At 59.3% G+C, this 26,939-nt stretch overlaps 1 protein-coding gene across 1 annotated transcript; it reads left to right on the forward strand.

The window, feature by feature from the left end:
- Window positions 1-1,466: 1,466 nt before the first annotated feature.
- On the forward strand, window positions 1,467-26,890 carry Dlec1 (DLEC1 cilia and flagella associated protein). Its single transcript, XM_042667323.1, has 37 exons — window positions 1,467-1,914; window positions 2,588-2,738; window positions 4,642-4,916; window positions 5,202-5,435; window positions 5,707-5,927; window positions 6,796-6,874; window positions 7,827-7,914; window positions 8,368-8,541; window positions 9,254-9,390; window positions 9,768-9,860; window positions 10,345-10,435; window positions 11,525-11,687; window positions 12,043-12,235; window positions 13,009-13,067; window positions 13,557-13,728; window positions 13,876-13,969; window positions 14,520-14,650; window positions 14,738-14,896; window positions 15,217-15,356; window positions 16,234-16,387; window positions 17,113-17,223; window positions 17,356-17,486; window positions 18,041-18,223; window positions 18,500-18,570; window positions 19,132-19,283; window positions 20,142-20,260; window positions 21,104-21,174; window positions 21,559-21,764; window positions 21,845-21,961; window positions 22,040-22,165; window positions 23,452-23,546; window positions 23,655-23,739; window positions 23,878-24,063; window positions 25,180-25,341; window positions 25,681-25,834; window positions 26,244-26,367; window positions 26,460-26,890. The coding sequence occupies exons 1-37, from the start codon at window positions 1,519-1,521 to the stop codon at window positions 26,581-26,583; spliced, it is 5,421 nt and encodes a 1,806-aa protein (XP_042523257.1). The 5' UTR covers window positions 1,467-1,518; the 3' UTR covers window positions 26,584-26,890.
- Window positions 26,891-26,939: the final 49 nt, after the last annotated feature.

Raw genomic sequence — 26,939 nt, forward strand, 5'->3', positions numbered from 1 at the left:
TTCATTGGAGGTAAGAGCCTCACGGGCTTTCCTGGCCAGGCTGGCTTTGAACCGGGGTCCTCAGATCTCGCATCTAGGATGACAGGCGTGAGCCCGGCTGAAGCAGCTTCCCAACTCTTCTCTGGCTCCCCCCCCCCTTCCCCCCACCCAGAGGTGCCAAGGCCAGCTCCTCCCTTAGGCTGGAGGTTGTGGAAGGACAGATTGACAGACAACTCTGAGTCAGAGCCTAGCCAGAGCCAACAGGTTCAGCCGGGAATGGGAGCTGACGGCCTCGCCCTGCTCGGAGTGCTGACCTGCAGCCATTCCGGACCTGTTGCTGGCTGGCACACGCGCATGCCTGTGCATGTGTGCATGTATGTGTTAGTTGTTAGTCAGATGGAGGAGGCCTGGAGAGAGGCCATGTCCCAACAAGGTCACTAGGCCGTGGCTCCTGTCCTTCCCCTCCTGCTGCCCTCTGTGCTCTGGCCGGATGCCCGTGACCCCCCCTCTGTTCCAGCCCCCCAGGAGATGCCAGGTCCCTGGTGAGGGGGGGGAGGGAAGGAGGGGTGCAGCAAGAGAAACAAAGGGAAGATAACCAGTGGGACAGGGCAGCAGAGCAGAGCCGGGTGAGATAAGGCCTCCCTTTCCTTTTCCTGGACACCCTGGGAAAACCCAGATAAATGCACATGGAATGGGACGCCTCCCCTGCCAGGTGGGAGGACAGACCCACAGGGGACAGACAGACAGACAGACGGACGGGCAGGGTGAGGGGCAGGACAGAGATGCCCCAGCAGCAGAGCTGCTCAGAGGGAGCCGGATGGCGGCTGTCCAGCCAGGCTGGGCTGGGAGGACCACCGAGGCGGGAGGCCCGGGAAGGGAGGGCTGGCGTGGGACTCTGGTCTCCCGTGCCATGCCAAAAGGCCGGAAGTGGAGCTGCGGCCCAAGGGGCAGAGCGCCAGCCCTGGGTGGAAAGCTGCTCAAGAACAGCGCCCGGGCCCTGAGCTCAAGTCCCATGATGGACAAAAGGGAAAAAGGAAGAAAAAGAGGAAAGGAAAGGAAAGACAGCCCATGGGCAGCTTTTATTTTCTTCCATGATCGGGAATGACCTGCTACTCCACTGACAGACTGACAGTCCGTTAGAGTCAGGGTTCACACCGGGCTCCCGCGACAAAGATGAGAACTACATCAAGGCAAAATGAGGGCATCGAGAAAGTCCAGGACAAGAGTCGATTGTGAGGATGGCGGCCCTGCCCGGAGGGGCGGGGCCAGGAGGGGCGGGGCCAGGAGGGGCGGGGCCCAGGACGGGCCCGGAGAAGGCTGGACGGAGAGGAGGCGGGGCCAAGCCCGGGAGGAGGCGGGGCCAGCTCGGGGGGGGGGGGGGGGGCCTGGAGGAGGCAGGCCCTGGCCCAGGGAGAGGCGGGGCCAGGGCAGGGGAGGTGCCGGAAACGGGGCGTGGCCGTGACCGGCGGCGGCGGCGGGGCGGGGGCGTGGCCGGAAGCAGCCCGCCCCGCTGCAGGCGTTGAGCGTCTTTCCGTTGCCATGGAGTCCGCGGAGCCCGCCAGTCCCCCGGACCGGAGGTCCCAGTGGTCCCAGGGTTATGACTATGGAGACACGACGTGGGGGCCGACCAGCCTCAGCCAGTTCACCAGGAAGTCCTCCCTGCAGTCCTCCTCGTACTCGGAAGCGTACCAGCATGGCCTGTCGTTGCGGCCCCGCCGCCTGGGGCAGCTTTCGCTGGCGCTGGCCCCGGAGCCACAGATGCTGCGGCTGCGCCCGACCTCGCGGCGCAGCCAGGACGTGTCGCACCTGCTCACCTGCGTCTTCCGCAACCAGTACTCGGTGCCCGTGATTGGGGAGGACCTGGGCACCAGCTTGGTCCGAGCGCGCGGCAGCACCGACTCCCGCCACCTGCAGTTTGTGGAGCAACTGCGGCAGGTGAGGCGCAGGGGCGGGGCCCGGCGGGAGGGGTGGGTCCGCGTGGGGGCATGGCCTGGGGCGCGGCCTGGGGCGTGGGGCGTGGCCTGGCACGTGGAGGCGTGGCCCGTGGTGGTGCGCTGGGGGAACGGGCGTGGCCTGGGACGATGGGATGGGGGGGTGGGCGGGGCCTGGGGCCTGGGGCGGAGGGATGGGCGGGGGCTGAGGAGATGGGCCGGGTGGGCGGGGCCTGTGCTGGCGGGCTGAGGGATGGGCAAGGCCCGGGTGGTGGGGCGTGGCCTGGGATGGCGTGACAGGGAGGGTGGGCGGGGCCTCAGGCGATGGGGCCGAGGGCTGGGCTGGGACTGAGATGGTGGGTGGGCGGGGCCTGTGTTGGCGGGCTGAGGGGTGGGTGGGGCCTGGGGCGGTGGGGTTGCAGGCCGCAGGGGCGGAGCCCGGAGCCCGACCTGCCTCAGTGCACTGGCCTGGCCCCCCCCGCTGGTGCTCGCGTGGGTCATCCCAGCTACTCAGGAGGCCGAGACCTGAGGCCAGCCTGGACCGGAAAGTCCACGAGACTCTCCTCTCTAAAGCCAGAAGTGGAGCTGTGGTTCAGGCGGCAGAGCACCAACCTTGGGCAAAATCAGCTCAGGCCTCGAGTTCAAGGCTCAGGTGAAGCGTTTGTCACCGGCCGCAGGTGCAGGAGCTCTACCGGCAGCGGCTGCGCGAGGTGGAGGTGGTGGAGCAGCACATCACCGAGGCTCGGGCCCGGGCCCTGGCCGAGACGGAGCGGGCCACCCACTACGCCCGAATGCACTACGTGGAGCCCCCGGACAAGCTGCCCCCAGGTAAGTGAAAGGGGGAGGCCACTGCAGCCTCCCTCCCGAGATTCACACTGCCCGGACTCACCCCTTCATTGCCCTGGGTTTGTTTTTTTCTTTTCTTTTGCTGGTCAGTCCTGGGGCTTGAACTCAGAGGCTGGGCGCAGTCCCTGAGCTTTTTCAGGTGCTCCACCACTTGATCAGCAGCTCCACCTCCTTGGTGCTTAATTGGAAACAAAAAGCCTCATGGACTTTCCTGCCCAGGCTGGCTTTGAACCGCGATCCTCAGACCTCAGCCTCCTGAGTAGCTGGGATGACAGGCGTGAGCCACCGGCGCGCGGCTTCCCACTCTTTTATTTTTTACTGGTTTAGATTTTTTGCTGAAAATTGGGAAAGCCATTTGCATTTACATGAACAATCTCCATAAACCCAGGACCTGCCTGCAGCCGCCAGCTCCCAAAGTGTGTCATTGTCACCCACTCAGGAGGCTGAGCTCTGAGGACCGCGGTTCAAAGCCAGCCCGGGGCCGGATACTCCAGCAGACTCTTAATGTCTCCAGTGAACCAGCAAAAAGCCAGGGTGGAGGTGTGATTCACACGGTAGAGCACCTGCTACGAGCAGAAAAGGCGAAGCGAGAGCTTGAGACCCTGAGTTCAAACTCTAGTGCTGTGCATACTCCTCTAGGAAAAGATCCTGTGAGTGCCTTACTGTGAAAAACTCACACAGCACTGCGCATGCTCCTTACACACACACACACACACACACACACACACACACACCACACACACACACACACACACACACCCTCTGTGCATGCGCCTTTTAAAAACCACACCTCACCTTGCACTCTAAAAACCTCACACCTCCCTGCGCATGCGCCTTTTGAGACACCACCTCACTGCGCATGCTCCTTTTGAGGCACCACCTCCCTGCGCATGCGCCTTTTGAGGCGCCACCTCACTGCGCATGCTCCTTTTGAGGCACCACCTCCCTGCGCATGCGCCTTTTGAGGCGCCACCTCACTGCGCATGCTCCTTTTGACACCTGGGCGGAGCGCTGCAGCCAGCCCCCGGTGGCAAGGGCTGCGTCCACCTCACAGCAGCCAGGATGGATGAGAGGCCCAGTGCAGGCACAGGCGAGAGGAGGAGCCTACTCTCCAGTGTCCAGTGAGACCGTGGCCATACACAGCCAAACACCGCCATGGTGGCGTGGCCGGCCTGGGACGCTGGATCCCTCCTCCCTCCCTTCCCCTCCGCCTTCCTCTTCCCCTCTCCCTCCTCCTCCCCTCCCTACATCTTCTCCCTCTCCTTCCTCCCCTCCCTTCCCCTTGTCTCCTTCCTCCTCCCTCCCTCCCTCCGTTTTTGTTTTTTGGTCGGTCGTGGGCCTTGAACTCTGGGCCTGGGCGCTGTCCCTCAGCTCTTCAGCTCAAGGCGAGCGCTCTACCACTTGAGCCACAGCGCCACCTGCAGGTTTTCTGGTGGTTTATTGGAGATCAGAGTCTCATGGACTTTCCTGCCCGGGCTGGCTTTGAACCATGATCCTCAGATCGCAGCCTCCCGAGTAGCTAGGATGACAGGCGTGAGCCACCGGCGCCTGGTTCCCCCACCACACTCCTCTTTCTTGTGCCAGCCAATAGTAGTAGCTGGGCTTTTAGAATCCAGTGCTTTGAGGTCCCTCTCGGCGTTTTCTGCTCATGGCTGACGCTCTACCACTTGAACCACGCCTTCACGTCCAGTTTTTTTGCCCTGTTTTATTTTACTGCTAATTTGTTCAGGGTCCGTTGGAGATAAGGATCTCTAGCATTTGTCTGCCCGGGCTGGCTTTGAACCTCGATCCTCCAGCTCTCAGCCTCCTGAGTAGCTGGGATGACAGGTATAAGCTGGGGGGGGACCCTGCCTGACACCCCTCCCTTTCGTTTGTTTGCATGCAGTGAAGACTGTCTTCCGGTGGTGTGTAGACAGCAACCTGCTGAGGAAACACAATCTGATCTGCCCCGAGGATTACTACAATGACCCCCTGCCGTTTTATTCAGCCCCCAAAGGTACTGCCCCGGCCTGGCCACGCTGGCGCCCTGGGCTGCCATTCCTTTGCTTGGAGATCTTTTTTCCTAATGACGTGGCAGTACTGGGATTTGAACTCAGGGCCTTGTGCCCTCATACCTGGCTCTTTCCCTCAGCCACACCTCCACTTCCAGGCTTCTGGCTAGTCCATGGGAAATAAAGAGCCTCATGGACACTTCCTGCCCCGGCCTGGCTTTGAACCGGGATCCTCGGCTCTCCCTGTTAACTCCATGGATCAGCAAAAAAGCAGCCAGAAGTGGAGCTGTGTCTCAAACAGTAGAGCACCAGCCTTGAGGGAAAAAGTTAAGGGAGAAAGGAGTGAGCTCCCTGAGTTCAAGACCTAGTAGTGGCACACACACACACGCACACACACGCACACACGCACACACACACACACACACACACTCGGCTTCTCATGGTCCAGTAACTAACTCCCCTCTCCCCTCTTGATGCTGTAGGCAATTTTTCCCCTTTGTGTTCACACGTGAAATTCAGCTGCCAGAGGCTTGCTAGGCCAAAGGGAAAACCAGAGAAGGAGCCCGAAGGAAGTCTGGGCAGAGAAAAGGTTCCTGCGTCTGAAGTGGAGTCTGACTACACCATGGAGAGTTCTGTGCGGGCCTCCACCCTGAAGGCCAAACAAAGGGAGAACAGAGACTATGCCAGGGTTCGTTTGTGAATGTGTGTGTGTGTTTAAATTGTCCCAGTCTCAGGGCTTGAACTCGGGACCTGCGCACTGTCCTTAAGCATTGTCTCAAGGCTGGCGCTCTACCACTTGAACCCACACAGCTCCAGCTCCACTTGTAGCTCTTTGCCGGCCTCCACCCCCGATCCTCCACTCTCGGCCTCTCGAGTAGCGAGGATGACAGGCTTGGTGTGAGGCCCCAGCGCTCACCCGGGTCTCGACTGGATTTTTCTTTTTCTTGGGCATTTTAAAGAAAACAGGCCCACCCAAGAATAAGAGCTGGATGGACCACTTAAGCGTGACGCAGAGGCTGCTGGAGCGGCGCTTGCTGGCCCAGGTGGAGACCCGGAACCACTTCCTCAGGAACCCCAGGTTCTATCCTCCTGACACCCCTCGGGGAGGCAGATCTCTCATCTTCCCCCCAAAGATGCCAGGACTGACCGGAGGCTCCCTAAGATGGGGCCCAGGACACAGGTACACGTTCCCCTAACTTCCCAGGAAGTCCCACCCCTCAGAGGGAAAGCCCCACAGCTGGCTTAGACTTGGCAATGAGCGAGCAGAACACAGCAGCTGGCAGAGCCCTGCGGCTCCCGCCTGTCATCCCAGCTGCTCAGGAGGCTGAGATCGGAGGATCGAGGTTCAAAGCCAGCCCGGCAGGAAAGTCTGTGAGACTCGTATCTTCAATGAACCACCAGGAAACTGGAAGCAGTGCCATATAAGGCATAAATGGTTTGAGCGCCAGCCTTGAGCAAAAGAGCTCAGAGACAGCACCCAGGCCCTGAGTTCAAGTCTGACAACTGACCCAAAAGAAATACATATATTTTTTTCCATTTCTCATTTTTCCATTATTTGTGTCTTTCCGTTAGTAAGTCACTGTGTAATATTTTTCTTATAATTGACTTTCCTTTTGTTCATAACTAATATTTCTCTTTTTTAATTTTTTTACACTGTGGAGTATTCCTTTGTCCTTCCTTCTTTCTTTCTTTTTTGCTTTGTACTTATCCTGAGGCTTGAACTCAGGGCCTGGGCGCTGTCCCTCAGCTCTTTTGCTCAAGCCCAGTGCTCTACCATCTTGAGCCACAGCGCCACTTCTAGCTTTTTGGTGGTTCATTGGCGATAAGAGTCTTACGGACTTTTCTGCCCGGGCTGGCTTTGAACCATGATCCTCAGATCTCAGCCTCCCGAGTAGCCAGGATGGCAGGTGAGAGTCACCAACGCCAGCTTTTCTTTTGGTTTATAACTGTGTAATATTCCTTTCCTTCTTTGTTATAGCCATGCAATGTTCTTTTTGCTTTGACTGTGTAATATTTCTCACACCTCCTGCCTCTGTTTCCCCCTACAGCTCTGCAGACACACCAGTGTTTCTAGCCAAACCCTCGGTCGTGTTTTTCACAGACTATGAAATTGGACCGGTTTATGAGGTAGAAAAAAATTTTGGGGGGGGGGCGGGGGGGATCCGGTCGTAGGGCTTGAACTCTGGGCCTGGGCGCTGTCCCTCAGCTCTTCAGCTCAAGGCTAGCGCTCTACCACTTGAGCCACAGCGCCACTTCCGGCTTTTTGCTTTTTGCTTATGTGGTGCTGAGGAATCGAACCCAGGGCCTCATGCATGCAAGGCAAGTGCTCTACCACTGAGCCACCTTCCCAGCCCCAGAAAAAAAATTTTGTTTGCCAATCTGGGGACTTGAACTAGGGGTCTGGGTGCTGTCCCTGAGCTGCTTTTGCTCAAGGCTAACACTCTACCACTTGAGCCATGGCTCTCTATTCCTGGCTTTTTGGGGGGTGATTAATTAGAATTGAGTCTTGCAGACTTTTCTGCCTGGGCTGGCTTTGAACCGCAATTCTCCAGATCTCAGCCTCCTGAGTACCTGGGATTCCAGGCCTGAGCCCCCAGCGCCCCGCTGTGTAGATGGTTTGGTATTTTTTGTTGTGGTTTGGCTCTTCAGCCTACCCGTCCTCCATTGTCACTCTAAGCTTTTATTTTGGACTGTGGAATCTTGCCAAAGCCAGTGGACACTGGCCATGACTCTCCACACACCTTTCTCCCAGTTCAAAAACAACCAATGTGAGTGGGTGCCGGTGGCTCGCGATCTGGAGGGTCACAGTTCAAAGCCAGCCCTAGGAAGGAAAGTCTGTGAGATTCTGATCTCCAGTGAACCACCAGAAAACCGGCAGTGGTGTCATATATAGCTCCAAATGGTAGAGCTCCAGCCTTGAGCACAGACGCTCAGGGACAGGCCCAGGTCCCGAGTTCAAACCCCACGGCCAACCAAAAATTTAAAAAAAAAATTCAAAATGCAAGAGATAAAGTTAGGGTGCTAAATGAGCAAACGGAAGCCCACGTGTTCCTGCCTGCAAGAGCCTCTCTTCCCACAGATGCCCATCGCCCTACAGAATACCACCGCCACCAGCCGCCACCTGCGCGTGCTCCCGCCCTGTACGCCCTACTTTGCCCTGGGGCTGGGTGAGTTCACCCCCACTTACCCCTGCCCCTGCCCCTGCCCAAGGGCCTGGTCTGGCCTGGCCAGCTCTGCCCCTGTGGAGGAAGCCCAGGAGGCCCTGCAGCTCCCTGGCCCTGAGTGGACAGGAGGGGACGCTGACACACAGCCTCCGCCCAGCCTGCCCTCCTCCCTTGAGGGTACCAAATGCCTTGTTGTCACTCGTGGGCCTTGAATTCAGGACCTGGGCGCTGTCTCTGAGCTCCACCACTTTGAGCTACAGATGGCACCACCTATGGTTTCCTGGTGGCTCCATTGGAGATAAGAGTCTCTTTGGCTTTCCTGTCCTGTCCTGGCCTCAAACCTCGATCCTCCGGATCTCAGCCTCCCAAGGAGTTGGGATGACAATGTCACCCGGCGCCCAGCTCACGCCTCAATTTTTCTTCATTGCTTTTTTTTTTTTTTTTTGTCTCCCTCAGGGATGTTCCCCGGGAAAGGAGGCATGGTGGCCCCCGGGATGACCTGCCAGTACGTGGTTCAGTTCATCCCAGACTGCCTGGGTGACTTCGACGACTTCATCTTGGTGGAGACGCAGTCAGCACACACCCTGGTGATTCCTCTCCAGGCCCGGAGACCACCCCCAGTGCTGACCCGTGAGTGCCCCCCCCGAGGCTCCCTGAGTCTCCCTATGGAGCTGGGTTCCAGGCAGAGCCACTGGCTCCTGAGGAGGAAAGTGAGCAGCCTCTCTGCAAATACACAGTGTCAGTCTCTGAGTTCTGGGTTTTGGATGCTTCTGTGCTGATCCCGGGGCTTGAACTCAGGGCCTGGGTGCTGTCTCTGAGCTTCTGGCTTTTTTTAAAAAAAATTTTTGGTGGATGATTGGAGATCAAGAGTCTCACTGTGTTTCCCAGGCTGGCTTTGGACTGCAGTCCTCCAGATCTCAGCCTCCTCTGTAGCTAGAATGACAGGCGTGAGCCACCAGTGCCATGTGATCTGCTGGGCTCATGCCTGTCATCCCAGCTACTCAGGAGGCTGAGATCTGAGGATCACGGTTCAAAGCCAGCCTTGGGCAGGAAAGACCATGAGACTTGGATCTCCAGTGACCACCAGGAAACTAGAAATGGCGCTGTGGCTCAAGTGGTAGAGCACCAGCCTTGAGCTGAAGAGCTGAGGGACAGCGCCCAGGCCCAGGACTGACCCCAAAACCCCAAAAGATCGTGGAGCTATGTGGTACAGCACCCGTCTTGAGCAGAAGAGGCAGATGAGGTCTCTAGGCCCCACATTTAGACCCCCCCACCCACCCCTCCCACAGCACGTTCCAGGGTGACCAGCCGCCCTCTGACCCTCTCCCCCATCTGGCCGCAGTGTCCCCAGTGCTGGACTGCGGCTACTGCCTCATCGGGGGCATCAAGGTGACCCGGTTTGTCTGCAAGAACGTGGGCTTCAGCCTGGGCAAGTTCTGCATCATGCCCAAGAGGAGCTGGCCACCGCCCTGCTTCCGGGTGAGTGGGGAAAAACAGAGGGAGAGCTGGCCCGTGCAGCAGAGACAGCGGGCTGCAGCTCCCTTCCCAACCTGCATGTCCAGAGTGGGTATGCAGTGGAAACATATGTTGCCCCGAACAAGGTGTCACTCACCGTTCCTGGGTGCTGTGTCTGTCCATCCATCCATCCATCCTTTCTTCCTTCTTCCTTTCTTCCCTTTTGCACAAGCCCAGTGCTCTACCGCTCTGAGCTGGTTCATTGGACATCAAGAGTCTGGGGGACTTTCCTGCCCGGGCTTGTCTTGGAACCACAATCCTCCGGATCTCGGCCTCCCCCTGAGTAGCTGGGATGGCAGGCGTGTGTGGGCCACCGCGCAGGTTTCTTCTGTGTCTCGCAGGCTGTTGCGGTCAGCGGCTTCGTGGAGCAGCCCCCCTTCGGGGTCACGCCGTCTGTGTTTGAGTTGGCGCCAGGCTTCGCCATCTTACTGGAGGTGAGCGGTGGGTGCCCGCACGCACACGCACATGAGCGCTGTCCTGCCCTCCTGACTGCCCTCGGCAGCTGTGGCTTCCTCCGTGTCCCTCCCTCCCTCCCTCCTTCCTTCCTTCCCTCCCTCCTTCCTTCCATGCCAATCGTGGGACTTGAACTCAGGCCCTGAGCTCTTTTGCTCAAGGTTGGCACTCAACCACTTTGAGCCATGTACGGCACCACTTCCAGTTTTCCGATGGTTCATGGGAGACGAGAGTCTCAGGGACTTTCCTGCCCGGGCTGGCCTCGAACCACCATCCTCCAGCTCTCAGCCTCCTCCTGAGGAGCTGGGGGGACGGGCGTGAGCGCTGATGCCCGGCTCCTCTCTCATCAGACGATGATGCCTCTGGTTTCATGGGGTCGGGGGGAGGGGGCAGGGCTGCTGGTCGTGGGGGGCGGGGTGGGGGGGACTGTGGGCCATGGTGGGGTCACCATCCTGGTCTCCACAGGTCCTGTTCCTCCCGACGACCCTGGGGAAGGTGGAGCGAAGCTACCTGGTGGTTTGTGACAACTGCCAGCTGAAGGAGCTGGTGCTCACAGGTGCCCCGCCCCGGGCCCCGCCCCTTCCCCAGACCCCGCCCCAGTCCCGCCCCTTCCCAGGCCCAGGCCCCGCCCCTTCCCCCCGCCCCACACACACATCACGCCCCTGCCAGGCCCAGTGGGCAGGGGGCCTGGGGCCCGGGTGGGGTGCTGGGTGGGAAGTGGACCACGCCTCCCCCGTGTCCCTCCAAGCTGTGAGCCCCTAGGGCTGAGGCAGCACCCCAGATTTGCCCTGGCCTGTAAGGCTAGGGGAGCCTCGGCTGCATGGCCTCAAGATGGCCACTGGCCTCCCAGCCCTCCCTTCTCGCTCCCTCCCTCCTTTCTTCCGCCCTTTTTTCTTCCCTCCTTTCCCTTTCCTTCTCTCTCTCTCTCTCTCTCCCTCTCTCCCTCCTCCTCTCTCTTCCTTTTCTCCTTTCTTTCCTTCCTTTTTTCCTCTCTCTCTTTTTTCTTCTTCCTACTTTCCTTCCTTCCTTCCTTCCTTTTTCTTTTCTTTTTGTTGGTCAGGAGTCTTGAACTCGGGGCCTGGGCTCTGTCCCTCAGCTCTTCAGCTCAAGACAGCACTCTACCGCTTGAGCCACAGCGCCACTTCCAGTTTGCTGAGTGGTTTATTGGAAATAAGAATCTCACGGCCTTTCCTGCTCTGGCTGGCTTTGAACCGTGATCCTCAGATCTCAGCCTTCTGAGTGGCTAGGATGGCAGGCGTGAGCCACTGGCGCCCTACTCATCACTTGGACTTTGTGGAGGATGTGGGCTCCGTCTCCATTTCTAAAAGTCCTGGCAGAGGCCGACTGTAGTGGACAGGGCCACGGAGCCCCTGGCCACGGAATCCTGATGTCAGCCTAGGGACACATCACCATTCTAGCCAGGCACCAGAAGTCACACCTGCCATCCTGAGGATCGTAGTTCAAAGCCAGCCCAGGCAGGAAAGTCTGTGAGACTTTTATCTTCAGTGAACTATACCCAAATCGCTGGAAGTGGCGTTGGGGCTCAAGTGGTAGACCGCCAGCCTGGAGCACAGAGGCAGCACCCAGGCCCCAAGTTCGAGTCCTGAGACAGTGCACCTTCATCTTTGTCCCCCTGTCTGGTTAGGAACCGGCCAGCTGGTCGCTCTGGACCTCATCTACGTCTCTGGCGAGCGAAGCGAACCTGAGCCCGGGGAGCTCACAGACTTGACCGCCCAGCACTTCATCCGGTTTGAGCCCGAAAACCCCCAGACCACCGCCAAGAAACTCCTGATCATCAGGAATGCCACGTGAGTCTCACAGACTCCCCACTGACCTCCGGGCTGGCCCTGCACTGCCATCCTCACAGCTCAGCCACCCTGAGTTGCCAGGACCACAGGCTTGAGCCTCCGGCTGCCCAGCTCTTCCCAGTGAAACTGAAATGGTAGCAGCAGCATCTCCTGAGCTGATCACTGCCCAACCCTCCTGCCCTGGGGGTGAAAAGAGGGGTCTCTTAACATGGTCACTAGAACTGGCCAAGCACAGAGTAGGAAAGAACTTTCTAGAAGCTTCCAGAACCTTCCAGAATCATCTAGAACCTTCCAGATCCTACCACGATTTGGCCACTAAGCAAACAGCCTCTTACAGCCACGGTCACTTCTGTAGGCACGTGGAGCTGGCCTTCCACTGGCAGATCATGAAACCCAACCTGAAGCCTCTCATGCCTGGAGAAACCTACAGCATGGAAAACATCAAGTGCCACCCGGACCTAGATACAGCCTTTGCCATCGTGCCGGAGAAGGGGACCCTCAGCCCCCACACTGACCACGAGTTCATCCTCAGCTTCTCTCCCTACGAGGTTTGGTGGCTGCTGGTGTTCTTTTGGGTGCTGGTCCTGGGCTTGAACTCGGGCCTGGGCACAGTCCCTGAGCGTCTTTTCACACAAAGCTCTGCCATTTGAGCCCTAACACCACTTCCGGCTTTTTCTTTGTACGTGGTCCTGAGGAATCAAACCCAGGGCTTCACACCTGCTAGGTGAGCATCCTTCCTCCTTTCCTCCCTTTTTCCCCTTCGCCGGTCCCAGAGCTTGAACTCTGAACTCCGGGCCTGTCCTGAGCTTCTTTTTGCTCAAGGCTGACGCTCTACCACTTGAGCCACAGCGCCACTTCTGGCTTTTTGGAGATGAGTCTCCTAGAAGCCAGGCGCTGGTGGTTCACGCCTGTAATCCTAGCTACTCTGGAGGCTGAGACCTGAGGATCACGGTTCAAAGCCAGCCCGGGCAGGAAAGTCAGTGAGACTCTTATCTCCAGTAAACCACTAGAAAACCAGAAGTGGCGCTGTGGCTCAAGTGGTAGAGCGCTCACCTTGAGCTGAAGAGCGCAAGGACAGCGCCCAGGTCCAGAGTTCAAGCCCCACTACCGACCAAAAAAAGTCTCCTAGATATTTTTGTGGGGCTGGCTTTTTCAAAGCAGGATCCTCCAGATCTCAGCCTCCTGGGTGGCCAGTCTTTGAGAGCCTCCCTGGTAGCCAGGTGGAGATGAAGAATCCCCACCCTGGCGTCCAGCCTTTTCCTTTTCCAGGCAGCGCAGCCTGGCTCCGATTTTTAAAATTTTTATTCTTTTTGTCTTGCAGCTGAGATTGTTCCACAGCGTTCTACAGATGGTTCTAGAAGACATCCCGGAGCTGTTGAGGTGAGATGGGGCCTCCTCTGCTTGGGGTGGGTCCCATCAAAGATTTTCAGGCAGGAGGATCAGATGCGACCCTTGATCGGCACAGTTTGGGTGCTAAGAACATGGTTGTGCCGGTCCCGGGACTCGAACTCACAGTCTAGGTGCTATCCCTGAGCTCTTTTTGCTCAAGGCTCCAGCACTTTGAGCCTCAGCACCAAGTCTGGTGCTCTAATTAACCAGGTGGTTAGAGATGAGAGTCTCACCGACTTTCCTGACTGGGCTGGCTTTGAACTGCGATCCTCAGATCTCAGCCTCCTGAGTAGCCGGGATTACAGGTGTGAGCCACCAGCCACCTCCCCGGCTCATGCTTGCTTTTCTGGAGGGCCAAAGATCAGGGAGTGGAGGTTGGGGTGGGGGAAAGAGCACTACAGGGGTTCACTTCTCACTGTGTGGAGCACTGTGGGGGTTCACAAGCACTACAGGGGTTCACCCCCACTGTGTGGCCCCCAGCCCCGAGGCCGAGGAGAGCATGGAGGACCGGCCGCACCGCATGGACAGCGTGATCGTGCTGGAGATGGAGGTGAAGGGTCCTGCGGAGCCGTTCCAAGTGCTGCTGGACCCCTATGCCCTCATCCTGCCCGGCGAGAGCTACATCGGCATGAGCCTGAAGAAAGGCTTCAAGGTAGAGGCGCGGGCGCCGTGGCCCAGACGGCAGAGCACCAGCCCTGACCGAAACCAAAATGGCCAAGGGAGAGCACCCAGGCCCAGGATGGCAGAGTCCCCACCACTAAAACACGGCGGCCGGGGGCGGGGGGGGGTCTCCTTCCAGATGTGGAATAACAGCAAGTCTCGCATCCGGTACCTGTGGGGGCGGCTTAGCCACTGCCACATCGTGGAGGTCGAGCCCTGCTCAGGGACCATCGGTGCGTCCCGCCCCGCGCTACAGGAGGCCCCCGATGGGTCCTGGCTGTTACCCTCCAGCCCAGGCCTTGGGGGGAGAGGGGAAGGCCACAGAGAGGAGGAAGGCCGGAACCCCAGCCTCCTTTTCCTCCTCCTCCTCTCCTCTTTCTCTTTTCCCTCTTATTCCTCCTCCTCTTTCTCCTCTTTCTCTGTTCTCTTTTCTCCTCCTCCTCCTCTTCCTTCTCTTCTTCCTCCTCCCCCTGCTCTTCTTCCTCTTCCTCCTCTCCTTCTATCTTTCTGGGCCTTGAACTCACGGCCTTGTGCTCTCTCATGGCTTTTCCTGTTCTTGCTCAAGACCCACACTCGCCCGCATGAGCCACGCTCCCACATCTGGTTTTTGGTTTTTCCTTCTGGCCAGCGGGCAATGGCTCAGAGTAATGCCAACCTGTCTGCCCTCGCCAGCTTCAAAGCTCGATCCTCCCCTCTCCCAGCCTCCCTCCCACATGGCCTGCACAGCCCTGCCCCCTCCCCCCCTCCCCGTCCCCCCCCTCACCTGCCCCCTCTCCACCCCAGAGCCCAACGAGGTGGGTGAGTTCGAGCTGAATCTTACTGGCAGCGTCCCAGGCCCGGTCAGCATGGACCTGCCATGCGAGATCCGAGACTCACCCACACCCGTGGTGCTGCGCATCGAGGCCACCTTCAAAGTATGGGGGGGGTGGGGAGGGTCAGTGGGCTGGGCCTCGGGCCTGTCCACAGGCCGGCGTGGTCACCAGCCGCCTTGGGCTCCCCAGGGGCCCTCTCTGGTCATCAACGTCTCCGCTGTCCAGTTTGGCCTCCTCCGCCTGGGGCAGAAGGTCGCCACCACGGTGCAGATTCAAAACGTCAGCCAGCTGCCTGCTGCCTGGCGCCTCCACGAGAGCCGGGTCTGCCTGCAGGAGAGGCTGGAGGAGGTAAGTGGCCGGCCTGCTGGGCCTCGGATGACGGTGGGGCGGCCCTTGCTCCAGCCATCGAACACACGCATGCACGTGCGTGCGCGCATGCGCACTCCCCAACTCCCATCTGCACTGGGATGCTTTGGTGGCGCGATCCACTCACAGGGCTGAGGCGAGAGGGAGGGAAAAGCCACTTGGGGGGAGTGGGGGTGTGACTCAGGTGGTAGAGTGCCCCAGGGTTCAGCGGACAAGCTAAAGGATCAGCGGCCCAGGCCCCGAGTTCAAGCCTGGCCTGCCCCCCTCACCGCTGTCTCCCTTCGGATCTCCCATGCCGCCAGGTGTCCCCCTTTGCCATCGAGCCATCCAGCGGCCAGCTCACCCCACTGGGCGAGTGCAGTGTGACCATCAGCCTGGACACCTCGCACTGCCAGCGTCTGCAGACTGTGCTGGAGCTGGAGGTGGAGAACGGAGCCTGCAGGTATCGGGGTGCAGATGGCGTGGGGAGACAAGCCCCCGAGCCCACCATCGGGTGCTGGTCTCCAGGCATTTCTCGATGCAGAACTAGGCATGGAACCGGGTATGGTCGTGCATGCCTGTAATCTGGGCTACTCAGGCATCAGTCGGCCTGGTGCAAGTGGCTCACACTCATCATCCTGGCTACTCAGGAGGCTGAGATCTAGAGGATTGCAGTTTGAAGCCAGCCTGGGCTTCAAGTCTGAGACTCTAAATCTCCAAGGAACCACCAAAAAGTCAGGATGGAGGTGTGGCTTATGTGGTAGAGCGCCAGCCATGAGTTAAAAAGCCAGGGGAGGGCGCCCAGGACCTGAGCGGTCCCACAGAGTTAAAGAACACGGTGGACACTCTGCAGAATGCCACTCCCTCCCGGAGCTCCATTTGGTTTTCACGTGGATGCTTCAGAATTTTTCTACACAGGCGGCATGCAAACCGGAAGTTTTATTTCTACTGATGAGTCCCATGGACTCTCCTGCCTGGGCTGGCTTTGAACCGTGATCCTCAGATCTCACCGAGTAGCTGGGATGACAGGCGGGAGCCACTAGCGCCCGGCAACTTTTTTTTTTTTTTTTTTTAATAGTTTTTGTGTGTGTGCCACTCCTGTGGTTTGAACTCAGAGCCTGGGGGCCATCCCTGAGCTGCTTCTGCTCAAAGCTAGCGCTCTACCACTTGAGCCATACATGGCGCCACTTCTGGTTTTCTGGGGGTTCATTGGAGATGAGTCTCATGGACATTCCTGCCCGGGACTGGCCTTGAACCACGGTCCTCCGGATCTCGGCCTCCTGAGTGGTTGGGATAACGATCCCCCCTTTCTCTGTTTTTAATTGGACCTTGTATTCCAGCTTCCTCCCTGTGTACGCCGAGGTCCAGGCGCCTCACGTGTACCTGCAGACCAGCCACCTGGAGATGGACTGCCTGTACTTGGGCGTGCCCACAAAGACCACCATCCTGCTCATCAACGGCACCCAGCTGCCCACCCGCTTCCACTGGGGCAAGGTGAGTGAAGCGGGCTGGGAGGCATGGCTCAGGCAGGAGAACGCCAGCCCATATTCAGGACTGGAACCCTGAGACCAGGTAAACTACCCCCCACCCCATGGCTGGTCCCTCCCTCCCTCCCTCAGTGATCCCTCCTAAAAAGCTTGGCGCATGCCTGGTACTGGCGGCTCACACCCATCATCCCAGCCACTCGGGAAGCTGAGATCTGAGGGTCACGGTTCAAAGCCAGCCTGGGCAGGAAAGTCCATGAGATTCTGATCTCCAATAAACCACCAGAAAACCGGAAGTGGTGCCAGGCGTGGTTCAAGTGGTACAGCGCTCACCTTGAGCGGCTAAAGCTCAGGGACAGTGCCCAGGCCCTGAGTTCAAGCCCCAGGACAGACAGAAGGAAAAATTAAGCTTGGCTTTTCCAAGGAACAAAGTGTCTAGACTGGTTTTGCATGGCCTCGCCACCCTGGGGCCTGGGCGCTGCACCTGAGCTGCTTTTTTGCTCAAGGTGAGCTCTCTACCACTTTGAGCCACAGCTCCACTTCTGGTTTTCTGGTGGTTCATTGGAGATGAGAGTCTCATGGACTTTACCGCCCAGGCTGGCTTTGAACCGTGATCCTCAGGTCCCAGCCTCCCGAGTAGCCAGCATGATGGGCATGAACCACTGGTGCCTGGCCAGTCCTGCTTGGGAGGGAAGGCCCTGAGACATCGCTGAGCCATTGTCTTTCTACCCCTAGCTCCTGGGGACCCAGGCCGCCCTGTGCTCAGCATCGGTCATCCCTAGATGCGGCGTACTAGGCCCCGGCGAAGAGCGCCAGCTCCACTTCGAGTTCACCGCCTACACCCAAGTGAGTAGGAGTCTCACAGACATTCCTGCCTGGGGCTGGCCTCGAACCGCAATCCTCCAGATCTTCAGCCTCCTGAGACGCCGGGTGCCAGGTGTGAGCCACCGAGCCCGGTGTGGTTTTGATTTCTTTCAGGAAGAGCTGATGGACCTGGCCCTTCCTTGTCGTGTGTCTGGCATGAAGAAGCCCCTGGTTCTGGGCATTTCCGGAAAGGCTCAGGGACTGGAGGTGACCATCGCCGTGTCCGTGGATGGCTCAGAGAACAGGTCAGCCGGGCCAGAATGGGAGCGATGACAGAAAGGACTAACACCAAGCTATAGTACCAGTCCCCTCCCGGTGGATTCCTCTTTTTCCTTTGCTTTTTGCCAGTTTTGGGGCTCGAACCCAGGGCCTGGGCGCTGGCCCTGAGCTGCTTTTGCTCAAGGCTAGTGCTCTACCACTTGAACCACAGCGCCACTTCCGGCTCTTTTTTTTCTGCTTGGTGGTTAATGGGAGCTAAGAGTCTCATACACTTTTCTGTTGCAGCTGGCCTTGAACTCCAATCCTCACTTCTCAGCCTCCGGAGTAACAAGGATCTCCGGCATCCGCTGTCTGCTTCCAGCTGTCCCTGAGCTCTTTTTTGCTTAGGGCTGTTGCTCTCCCAGTTGAACCACAACTCTATTTCTGGCTTTTTGCTGGTTCATTGGAGATCAGAGTCTCCTGGGCTTTCCTTTCCCTATCCTCACACCCCGGCCTCCTGAGTGGCCGCAGGGACCGGGCGGGCTGGGTGTTTGGTAGCAGGCGACATGGGATCCAGACGACGTGAAGTTTGTCTTTTTAGCACCAAGTTGTGCCTGCCCCTCCCCGAGGAGCTGCAACTGGACTTCGGCTGTGGCGTGCCACTAAGGACGCATGTCCACGGCCACCTGATCCTCACCAACCACTCCCCGATCCGCACCCCGTTCATCCTCAACTTCCAGAGCTTCGGGAGCCCCGAAGACAGCCTCAGCAGGAAAGCCGCCCCGTGAGTCGGAGCGACTTCTTTGGGTGTATTTTATTTCCCCGGTCCCTGGGGCTTGAACTCAGGGCCTGGGCGCTGTCCCTGAGCTCTACCCCCTTTTAGCCAGACATGGCGCCACTTCTGGTTTTCTGGTAAGTTCATTAGAGAACAGCCCGGTGTGGCTTTGAACCATGATCTTCCAGATGTCGGCTTCCCGAGTAGCTGGGATGGCAGGCGTGCCCTACCAACCCGACTGGTGCTTTTTTTCTTCTTCTTTCTTTCTGTCTCCTTTTTGTGAAGCCCCGATGTATCCCTTGCCCTGCTAAAGACTTCCCGGGTCCAAGAGCAGTTGGCGAAACGCGAGATGCTGGGTGAGACCCCTTCAGAGGGCGGTGACTGGGGTCTAGTAGTTGCCAGGGGAGACGGGGGGGCCTGGATCCCCAAGATTCCCTCTTAAGTGTCTTTCCCAAAAAGGTCCTCAAAATGCCCGTCTACTTCACAGTTTCCCAGAGTTTTTTCTTTTTGTCGGTGGTGGGGCTTGAACTCGGGGCCTGGGCGCTGTCCCTGAGCTTCTGTTGCTCAAGGCTGGGCGCTCTACCACTTGAGCCATGGCACCTCCAGCTTTTTTTTGGGGGGGGGGTCCAGTCGTGGGCCTGAACTCTGGGCCTGGGCGCTGTCCCTCAGCCCTTCAGCTCAAGGCTAGCGCTCTACCACTTGAGCCACAGCGCCACTTCTGGCTTTTTCTTTTTCTGCTTATGTGGTGCTGAGGAATCGAACCCAGGGCCTCAGGCATGCAAGGCAAGCGCTCTACCACTGAGCCACCTTCCCAGCCCCGCCTCCAGCTTTTTCTGTGTATGTGGTACTGAGCAATCAAGCCCGGGGCTTCATGCGTGCTAGGCGAGCACTCGCCCACTGAGCCGCGTCCCGCCCAGGTTTCATGGAGAACATGCTGTCTCATGGGAAGGGTGCAGCCTTCTTCCCGCACATGTCCCAGGGCATGCTGGGAGCCCACCAGCAGCTGCGGATCAAGATCACCGCCTGTGCCAACATGTGGGGTGAATACTGGGACAAGCTCACCTGCATGGTGAGCCCGCGCCCGGGCCTGCTCCCTTCTGGCGTCTTGTCAGTCCTGGGGCTTGAACTCAGGGCCTGAGCGCTGTCCCTGAGCTCTTTTGTACTCAAAGTTGATGCTCTCCCCATTGAGACACATATGGCGCCACTTCCGGTTTTCTGGTGCTTCCGTGGAGACGGAAGTCTCATGGACTTTTCTGCCCAGGCTGGCTTTGAACTGTGATCCTCAGCTCTCCACCCCCTGAGTAGCTGGGATGACCGGCGTGAGCAGGGATGCCCGGGTTGGCCTATACCTGGTGGCTTCCTGCCAATGCCTGGCCTCAAGCCCTTTTGAGCCCCCATCCCCTAGCCCCCCCCCCAAATCTAAAGTGTAAGGGCCCCATGGTCTGGAGACAGGAAGCCGTGTCAGCTGCAACCCCTGAGCTTGAGGTCTAGGTGGCTGCGGCGGGATGGGGCCCCGCGCCCGGTGGAGACAGAGATCTGAGGATCACAGTTCAAAGCCAGCCCCGGGCAGGAAAGTCCATTGGACTCTTACCTCTAGTAAAGCAGGAAAAAAGCTAGAAGTGGAGATGTGGTAGAATGCCAGCCTTTTAGCCACATTTAGAGTGTGTGTGCGCACACTCACACACACACACACACACACACACACACACACACACAGATCAGAGACATCAGGACAGGAGATCAGCACAGGTAGGGAAGGAGGACAGAGACACGGGAAGGGGAGATGGAGGAAGAGGAAGGAAAAGGGAGGGCCAAGGCAGGCAGAGCTCTGTAGGACGGGGAAGGAGGTGGTGCAGGGTGGTGTGGGGGGGTTTGGTCAGGCCAGGGGGGCTGGGCTGGGGGGGGTGACGAGATCATGTGCTTGCAGGTGGGAGACCTGCCCCCCACCGTCATCCCAGTGCACATGGTGGTGGTGGGCTGCCCCATCAGCACCACGAGGACCTCCTACTACACTCTGGGACACTTCCAGAAGGAGCCCATCATCAGGTACCTCCCCCCCCCCTCCCCGAGAGGCCCAGTGCCACCCACAGGAAGGCCCCAGGGCCAGGGGCTTATGGTCCACACCCCGTCATCCCAGCTATCCAGGAGTCTGAGCCCTGGAGGATGGTGGTTGGAGGCAGCCCAGGGCAGGAACATCCATGAGACTCTGATCGCCGGTGAATGAAGGGGCGCTGTGGCTCAAGTGGTAGAGTGCTCGCTAGCCTTGAGTCGAAGAAACTCGGGGACAGCGCCCAAGCCCTGAGTTCAAACCCCAGGCCCGGCACACACAGAAAACCCATGACAGACCGTCAGGCCCTGCAAGGACAGGCCTCCAATCCGGAGTCTCCATGTCACCAGGACCAGGAGAGAGACTATAAATGCCTCCTGGCCCCAGCCTCCACCCTAGGGCCCTCCCTGGTGGGCACCTAACCCTGGGGACAGAGCGCAGGAGATTTGACAGGAGTGGGGATTTTGTCTTTCGTCGGTCCTGGGGCTTGAACTCGAGGCCTGGGTGCTCTCCCTTGAGCTCTTGTGTTCAAGGCGAGCGCTCTACCACTTGGCACCACAGCTCCAATTCCGGTTCCCTGGTGGCTCATTGGCAATAAGAGTCTTAGAGCCTTTCCTGCCCGGGGCTGGCTTTGAACCGCCATCCTCAGATCTCCGCCTTCTGAGCTAGCCAGGATGACAGGCGGGAGCCACGGGCGCCTGGCTTGGAATATGAATGATCATTTAATAAGCTATATATATTCTGGGCGATCAGTCTCTGGGAATGTCTTCCTCCCTCAACTGGAGCCTGTACCTCGTAGAGACACAGGCCGAGGCCCAGCAGAGCCCACTGTCCTTGCGCAGGTTTGGAACCCAGGTCTCCGGAGGCAGGCCAGTCACCAGGATTGTCCACCTGATTAACTCCAGCCCCTGCGGTGAGCCCTGGGACTGGGAGCCCCCAAAGCCGGTCAGGGGAGGCGAGGCCACGCCTATCAGCCCAGCTTCTCAGGAGGCTGAGGTCTGAGGATCACGGTTCAAAGCCAGCCCCAGACAGGAACATCCGTGAGACTCTCCCATGAAGGCACCAGAAAACTCAAAGTAGCGCCATAGATGATGGCTCCTAGTGGGAGAGCGCTGGGCTTGAGCACAGAGCGCAGGGACGGCACCCAGGTCCTGAGTTCAAGTCCTACCACTGATGGGGGGGGAAAAAACCACCATCCTGAGAATCTTTCAGCAGGGAAGGCTCCAGAACCCTGAAGTCGGGGGAGGGAGGGCACGGAGGACTCAAGGGAGACCCCCTACCTCATCTCTGCCCCCAGACATCCGCCTGGACTGGGAGACCTTCCTCCCGGAGCACAGGAAGGACCACCTGCTCGAGCTGCTGGTGTTCTACGGGCCTCGGTTTCCCCTCCTTGACGCAGCAGGGAACGAGCTGGTGTGCTCCGAGAGCTCGGAGACCAGCGGCGCCTGGCCCCCCAGCAGCCCCTCCAACCTGTCCGAGTCCAGCCACGCGGCCTCCCTGTCGGTCAGCCCCGGGGCCAGGGGCTGGGGGCTGGGGGCCGCAGGCGGCCATGGAGCCCTGGCAAGGCCCCTCTCCCATGGCAGGTGGAAGGCAGCTCGTTCGCTCCGGCCAAAGCCACGGAGCAGATCATCTCCGTCATCCTGAAGGGCTACGAGGGCGTGCCCACCGACCAGGAGTTCTCCGTGCAGCCTCGGCAGGTGGTGAGCCGCAGGGCGGGGGCGGGGGGGGGGGGGAAGCACCAGGGCCTGGCAAGCACCCAGCCGTCCCTGCCTGGCCAGGTGGTCCCTGCCAGGGGCAAGAGCGCCGTCCACGTCTCCTTCACCCCCGCGACGCTGGACTCCGGTGAGCTGTACAAGGTGGAGTGCAGCAGCTATGCCCTGGGCTTCATGAGCCTGGACAACGAGGTGAGCGCCCTCCCCAGACGGGGACCCCCCACCCCGTCTCCACTGGAGGACGCCACTGCCCACGCATGACCCGTGACCCCCGACCCCCATCTCCACTGGGACACCACTGCCCACGAGTGACCCAGGACCCCTGACCTCTGTCTCCACTGGGACACCACTGCCCATGCATGACCCGTGACCCCTGACCCCCGTCTCCACTGGGACACCACTACCCACGCATGACCCCCGACCCCCGTCTCTACTGGGACACCACTGCCCACGCATGACCTGTGACCCCTGACCCCCATCTCCACTTGGGACACCACTACCCACGTGTGACCCATGACCCCTGACCCCTGTCTCCACTGGAATACCACTGCCCACGCATGACCTGTGACCCCTGACCCCCATCTCCACTGGGACACCACTGCCCACGTGTGAACCATGACCCCCGACCCCTGTCTCTACTGGGACACCACTACCCACACATGACCCATGACCCCCGACCCCCGTCTCCACCGGGGGACACCACTACCCACGCATAACCCGTGACCCCCGACTCCTGTCTCCACCGAGGGCACAACTACCCACGTGTGACCCATGACCCCTGACCCCTGTCTCCACTGGGACACCACTGCCCACGCATGACCTGTGACCCCTGACCCCCATCTCCACCAGGGAACACCACTGCCCATGCATGACCTGTGACCCCCGACCCCTGTGTCCACTTGGGACACCACTACCCACGCATGACCCCTGACCCCCGTCTCCACTGGGACACCACTGCCCACGTGTGACCCATGACCCCCGACCCCTGTCTCTACTGGGACACCACTACCCACACATGACCCATGACCCCCGACCCCCCGTCTCCACCGGGGGACACCACTACCCACGCGTGACCCATAACCCCTGACCCCCATCTCCTCTGAGACACCACTACCCACGCATGACCTGTGACCTCCAACCCCTGTCTACACCAAGAGACACCACTACCCACGCATAACCCGTGACCCCCGACTCCTGTCTCCACTGAGGGCACAACTACCCACGTGTGACCCATGACCCCTGACCCCCATCTCCACTGGGACACCACTACCCACGCATGACCTGACCCATCTCCACCGAGGGACACCACTACCCATGCATGACCCATGATCCCTGACCCCCGTTCTCCAGCGAGGGACATCACAACCCTACGCATGGCCCGTGACCCCTGACCCCTGTGTCTGGGAGCCGCCCTGCCCGCTCAGTGCAGGGATCACGGGGCATGCGCGGGGCGGCGGGTGAGTGCGTGCTGGTTGCAGGCAGACAGGGAGCTCCCGGGCTGCGTGCGTCGCCTGCAGGACTTTGACGTGGACCCTCTGCGGCTGGAGCTGCACGGCTACGTGCAGCGCGCACAGTGAGTTGAGGGGCTCGCCTCCCGCCTCTGCCCTGCTCCCCACAGCCAGGCCCCCCGGGGAGGGCTGCCCAGCGGGGGGCAGTGAGGCCCCGCCCTTCTCCCCCGCAGGCTGAGCATGGAACTCGACTCCGCCGGCCACTTGGGGTTCCAGTGCCGGGCCAGCGATCTCATCCCCAAGGACGCCTGCGCAGGGGTGAGCACCCCAGCCTGGCCCGGCCCAGGGGCGCCTCGGGCCTTCTGGGGGGCAGGGGAGGGCTGACACACACACAGAGTCCCCAGAACCCCCAAAAGAGAAGGCAGTGACGTGTCGCCCCTCCTTCCCCCCTTCCAGGTGCTGAGCGAGCTGCTGATCTCTCGCTCCCTGAGGCTGATCAACACCACGGAAATCCCACACCACTTCCGCATCCTGGTCTCCAGCCCTTTCTCCGTCTCTCGAGACAAGGCCAGGGGCAGCGGCCCGAAGCAGAGGGCGCTGGAGGGGAGGATGCTGACACTGCCCGCCCAGAACAACCTGCAGGTGAGCCGGGAGCCCAGCGCCGCAGTGCAGACCGCACCCTGTGATTTGCAGTAGCGATGGCCAGAGCTGCAGGAGTGCGCCACACAGCGCATCTGAGCACGCCACACAGCGCGGGCTCAGGAGGTTTCTAGAAATGGCAGCTACCTAGTGTCTTTTTGAGTTTTTCTGTCTCTTCTTCCATCTCTCCTCTCTCCCCCTTCCTATCCGTTGCTATTTCTGTGACTTTCTCTCTTTTCCATTCTCTCCTCCTCAGTTTCCCTCTTCCTCCTCTTGGTTGCTGTTTCTGTATCTCTTTGTCTGACTCTCTCTCTCTCTCTCTCTCTCTGTGTCCTTGTCCTCATCTCTGTCTTCCTTGGTCCCTCTGACATGCTCTCCTGGTTTTTTCCCTTCCTTTATCTTTTTCTTCCTCCCTCTGTCTATTCTGCTCTGTTCTTCTGTCTCTGTCTCTCATGCCTTGTCTCTCTGACTTATTTGCCTCTCCTTCTGTCTGTCCTGTCTTTATCCATCTGTCTCTCTTTTTTCTCTAGACATCTAGCTTCCTCGCAGGGTTGTGATTATGTTTGGTTGTCCATGGGAGTGTCACAAACCATGCTCAAGGCTAACACCCAGGCCTTGAGTTCAAGTCCCACAACCAACCAAAAGAAAAATAGGAATTAAAAAAATGAAGCAACTATCCAGCAGCGTTTGTGGAACAAATGCTTCAGAAGGGGGAGCTGCTGGACTAGGGGTTTTTAGATTCCCCCCCTCCCCCCCCATCCCTTTGTTGCTGGTCTTGAACTGAGGGCCTGGGCGCTGTCCCTGAGCCCTTGTTGCTCAAGGCTGGTGCTCTACCACTTGAACCACAGCGCCATCTCCTGTTTTCTAGTGGTTCATGGGAGGTAAGAGTCTCCTGGACTTTCCTTGCCCAGGCTGGCTTTGAACCTCGAGCCTCCGGATGTCAGCCTCCTGAGTAGCTGGGATGACAGGCATAAGCCACCGGCGCCCGGCTGGTTTGGGATATTTTTGCCCAGTCTGGGCTGACTGGGATCAGAGGCTGCTGGTTGTGGTCAGGACTACAGGAAGGCATGCCGAGCGCGGCCGACTTTGCCCTCACACCCGTGTCCACCTCTGGCTCAGGTGAATGTGTCCTTCCGACTCTCCTTGGAGCTGCTGTCCTACCAGAGGCTCGCAGCCGACCAGATGCTGCCGGGTGTGGACATTACACAGAGGCCAAGCGGGGAGAAGGAGATGGTGTTCACCCAGGACCTGTACCTGGAGTTCACCAACCAGACCACACAGGCCAGCCCCAGGCTCCCCAACTGCCCAACGGGAGGGTGGCATCCACTGGAGGGAAAAAAGGAAAGACAGCCAGACACTGGTGGCTCACACCTGTCATCTCAAGATACTAGGGGGCTGAGATCTGGAGGATTGCAGTTCGAGGCCAGCCCAGGCAGGGAAGTCTGTGAGACTCTGATGTCCAGTGAGCCACCAGAAAGCCAGAAGTGGCACCAGACATGGCTCCAAGTGGTAGAGCGCCAGCCTTGAGCACAAAAGCTCAGGGACAGCCACCCAGGCCCTGAGTTCAAGTCCCACAACCAACATCACAAATAAGAAATCAGCGAGGTCATGTCCCTGCAGGTGGTGCCCCTGCGGGCCGTGGTGGCCGTGCCCGAGCTGCAGCTGTCCACCAGCTGGGTGGACTTTGGGACTTGCTTCATGAACCAGCAACTGAAGCGCGAGGTCTACCTGATGAACCTGAGCGGCTGCCACAGCTACTGGGCAGTGATGATGGGTGCGTGTGGCTCTCGCCGCCCTCCACACCCTGGGGGGGCCCTGGATGCTGACCACCTTAGAACTGGCTGGCCCCGATAAAGACCTGACGTCTTTTTGTGCCAGGCACTAGTGGCTCCCGCCTGTCACCCCAGCTACTCAGGAGGCTGAGATCTGAGGATCGAGGTTCCAAACCAGCCCAGGGCAGGAAAATCTGTGAGACTCTGATCTCCAATGAACCACCAGAAAACCAGAAGTGGCGCCATAGACGGCTCCAAGTAGTAGAGCGCCAGCCTTGAGCCACAAGCACTCAGGGACAGCGCCCAGGCCCTGAGTTCAAGTCCTACAACTGGGAAAGAAAACCAAAGTGTCTTGTGGGACACAACCTGGAGCCGCCAACCCACGGCTGTCCTCCTGTCCCCTGGTTGCAGGGCCAAAGGAACCGCGGAAAGAGGGCGAGGTGTTCCAGGTCATCCCTAGCAGCGGGCTGCTGGAGGCCAGGCTCACCAACGCACCCCCAACGTCCGTCACCCTGCAGGTGTTTTTCACCGCCAGGTAACGGCCAGTGGTGGCCTTTCTGGGCGCTTCCGGGGAGGGGGGCCCTAGGCTCGCCTCCTGTGACACCCCGCGCCCCCCCCCACCACCAGGGGCAGCAAGCTGTTCGAGTCCACCCTCGTGGTGGATGGCCTGCTGGGGGAGAAGGCCTGCACCCTGAGGCTCCGGGGCCAAGGATCCTACGACGAGAGATACATGACCCCGCAGCCCTTCTGACCCGCCCTGCCCGGCCCGCACCCCGGAAATGGGGATGGATTTGTCAAAGACAAGGGATCCAGCCCGGGCCTTGCGTCCTCTCAAAACAAGAAATAAAGCACAGCTGTGGAAGTGACATAGCACAGCCGTAGGAGTGACGTAGCACAGCCGTAGGAGTGACGTAGCACAGCCGTAGGAGGGACGTAGCACAGCTTTTCCACCCACCAAGGCCGCATCCAGAGCTCCCCCAACCCAGCCCAGGCACAAGCCCACACCAACTTGCGCTCACTGAGGTGGCCTGGTGGGGACCCCCGCTCCATGCGCACCCTGAGGGCCATGCGAGCTGACTTCAGCTTTTCCAAACTAGATAAGGTACC

The sequence above is a fragment of the Dipodomys spectabilis genome, unplaced genomic scaffold (assembly GCF_019054845.1).
Source record: "Dipodomys spectabilis isolate Male_0828 unplaced genomic scaffold, ASM1905484v1 ptg000388l, whole genome shotgun sequence".
In the NCBI taxonomy this organism is placed as follows: domain Eukaryota; kingdom Metazoa; phylum Chordata; class Mammalia; order Rodentia; family Heteromyidae; genus Dipodomys; species Dipodomys spectabilis.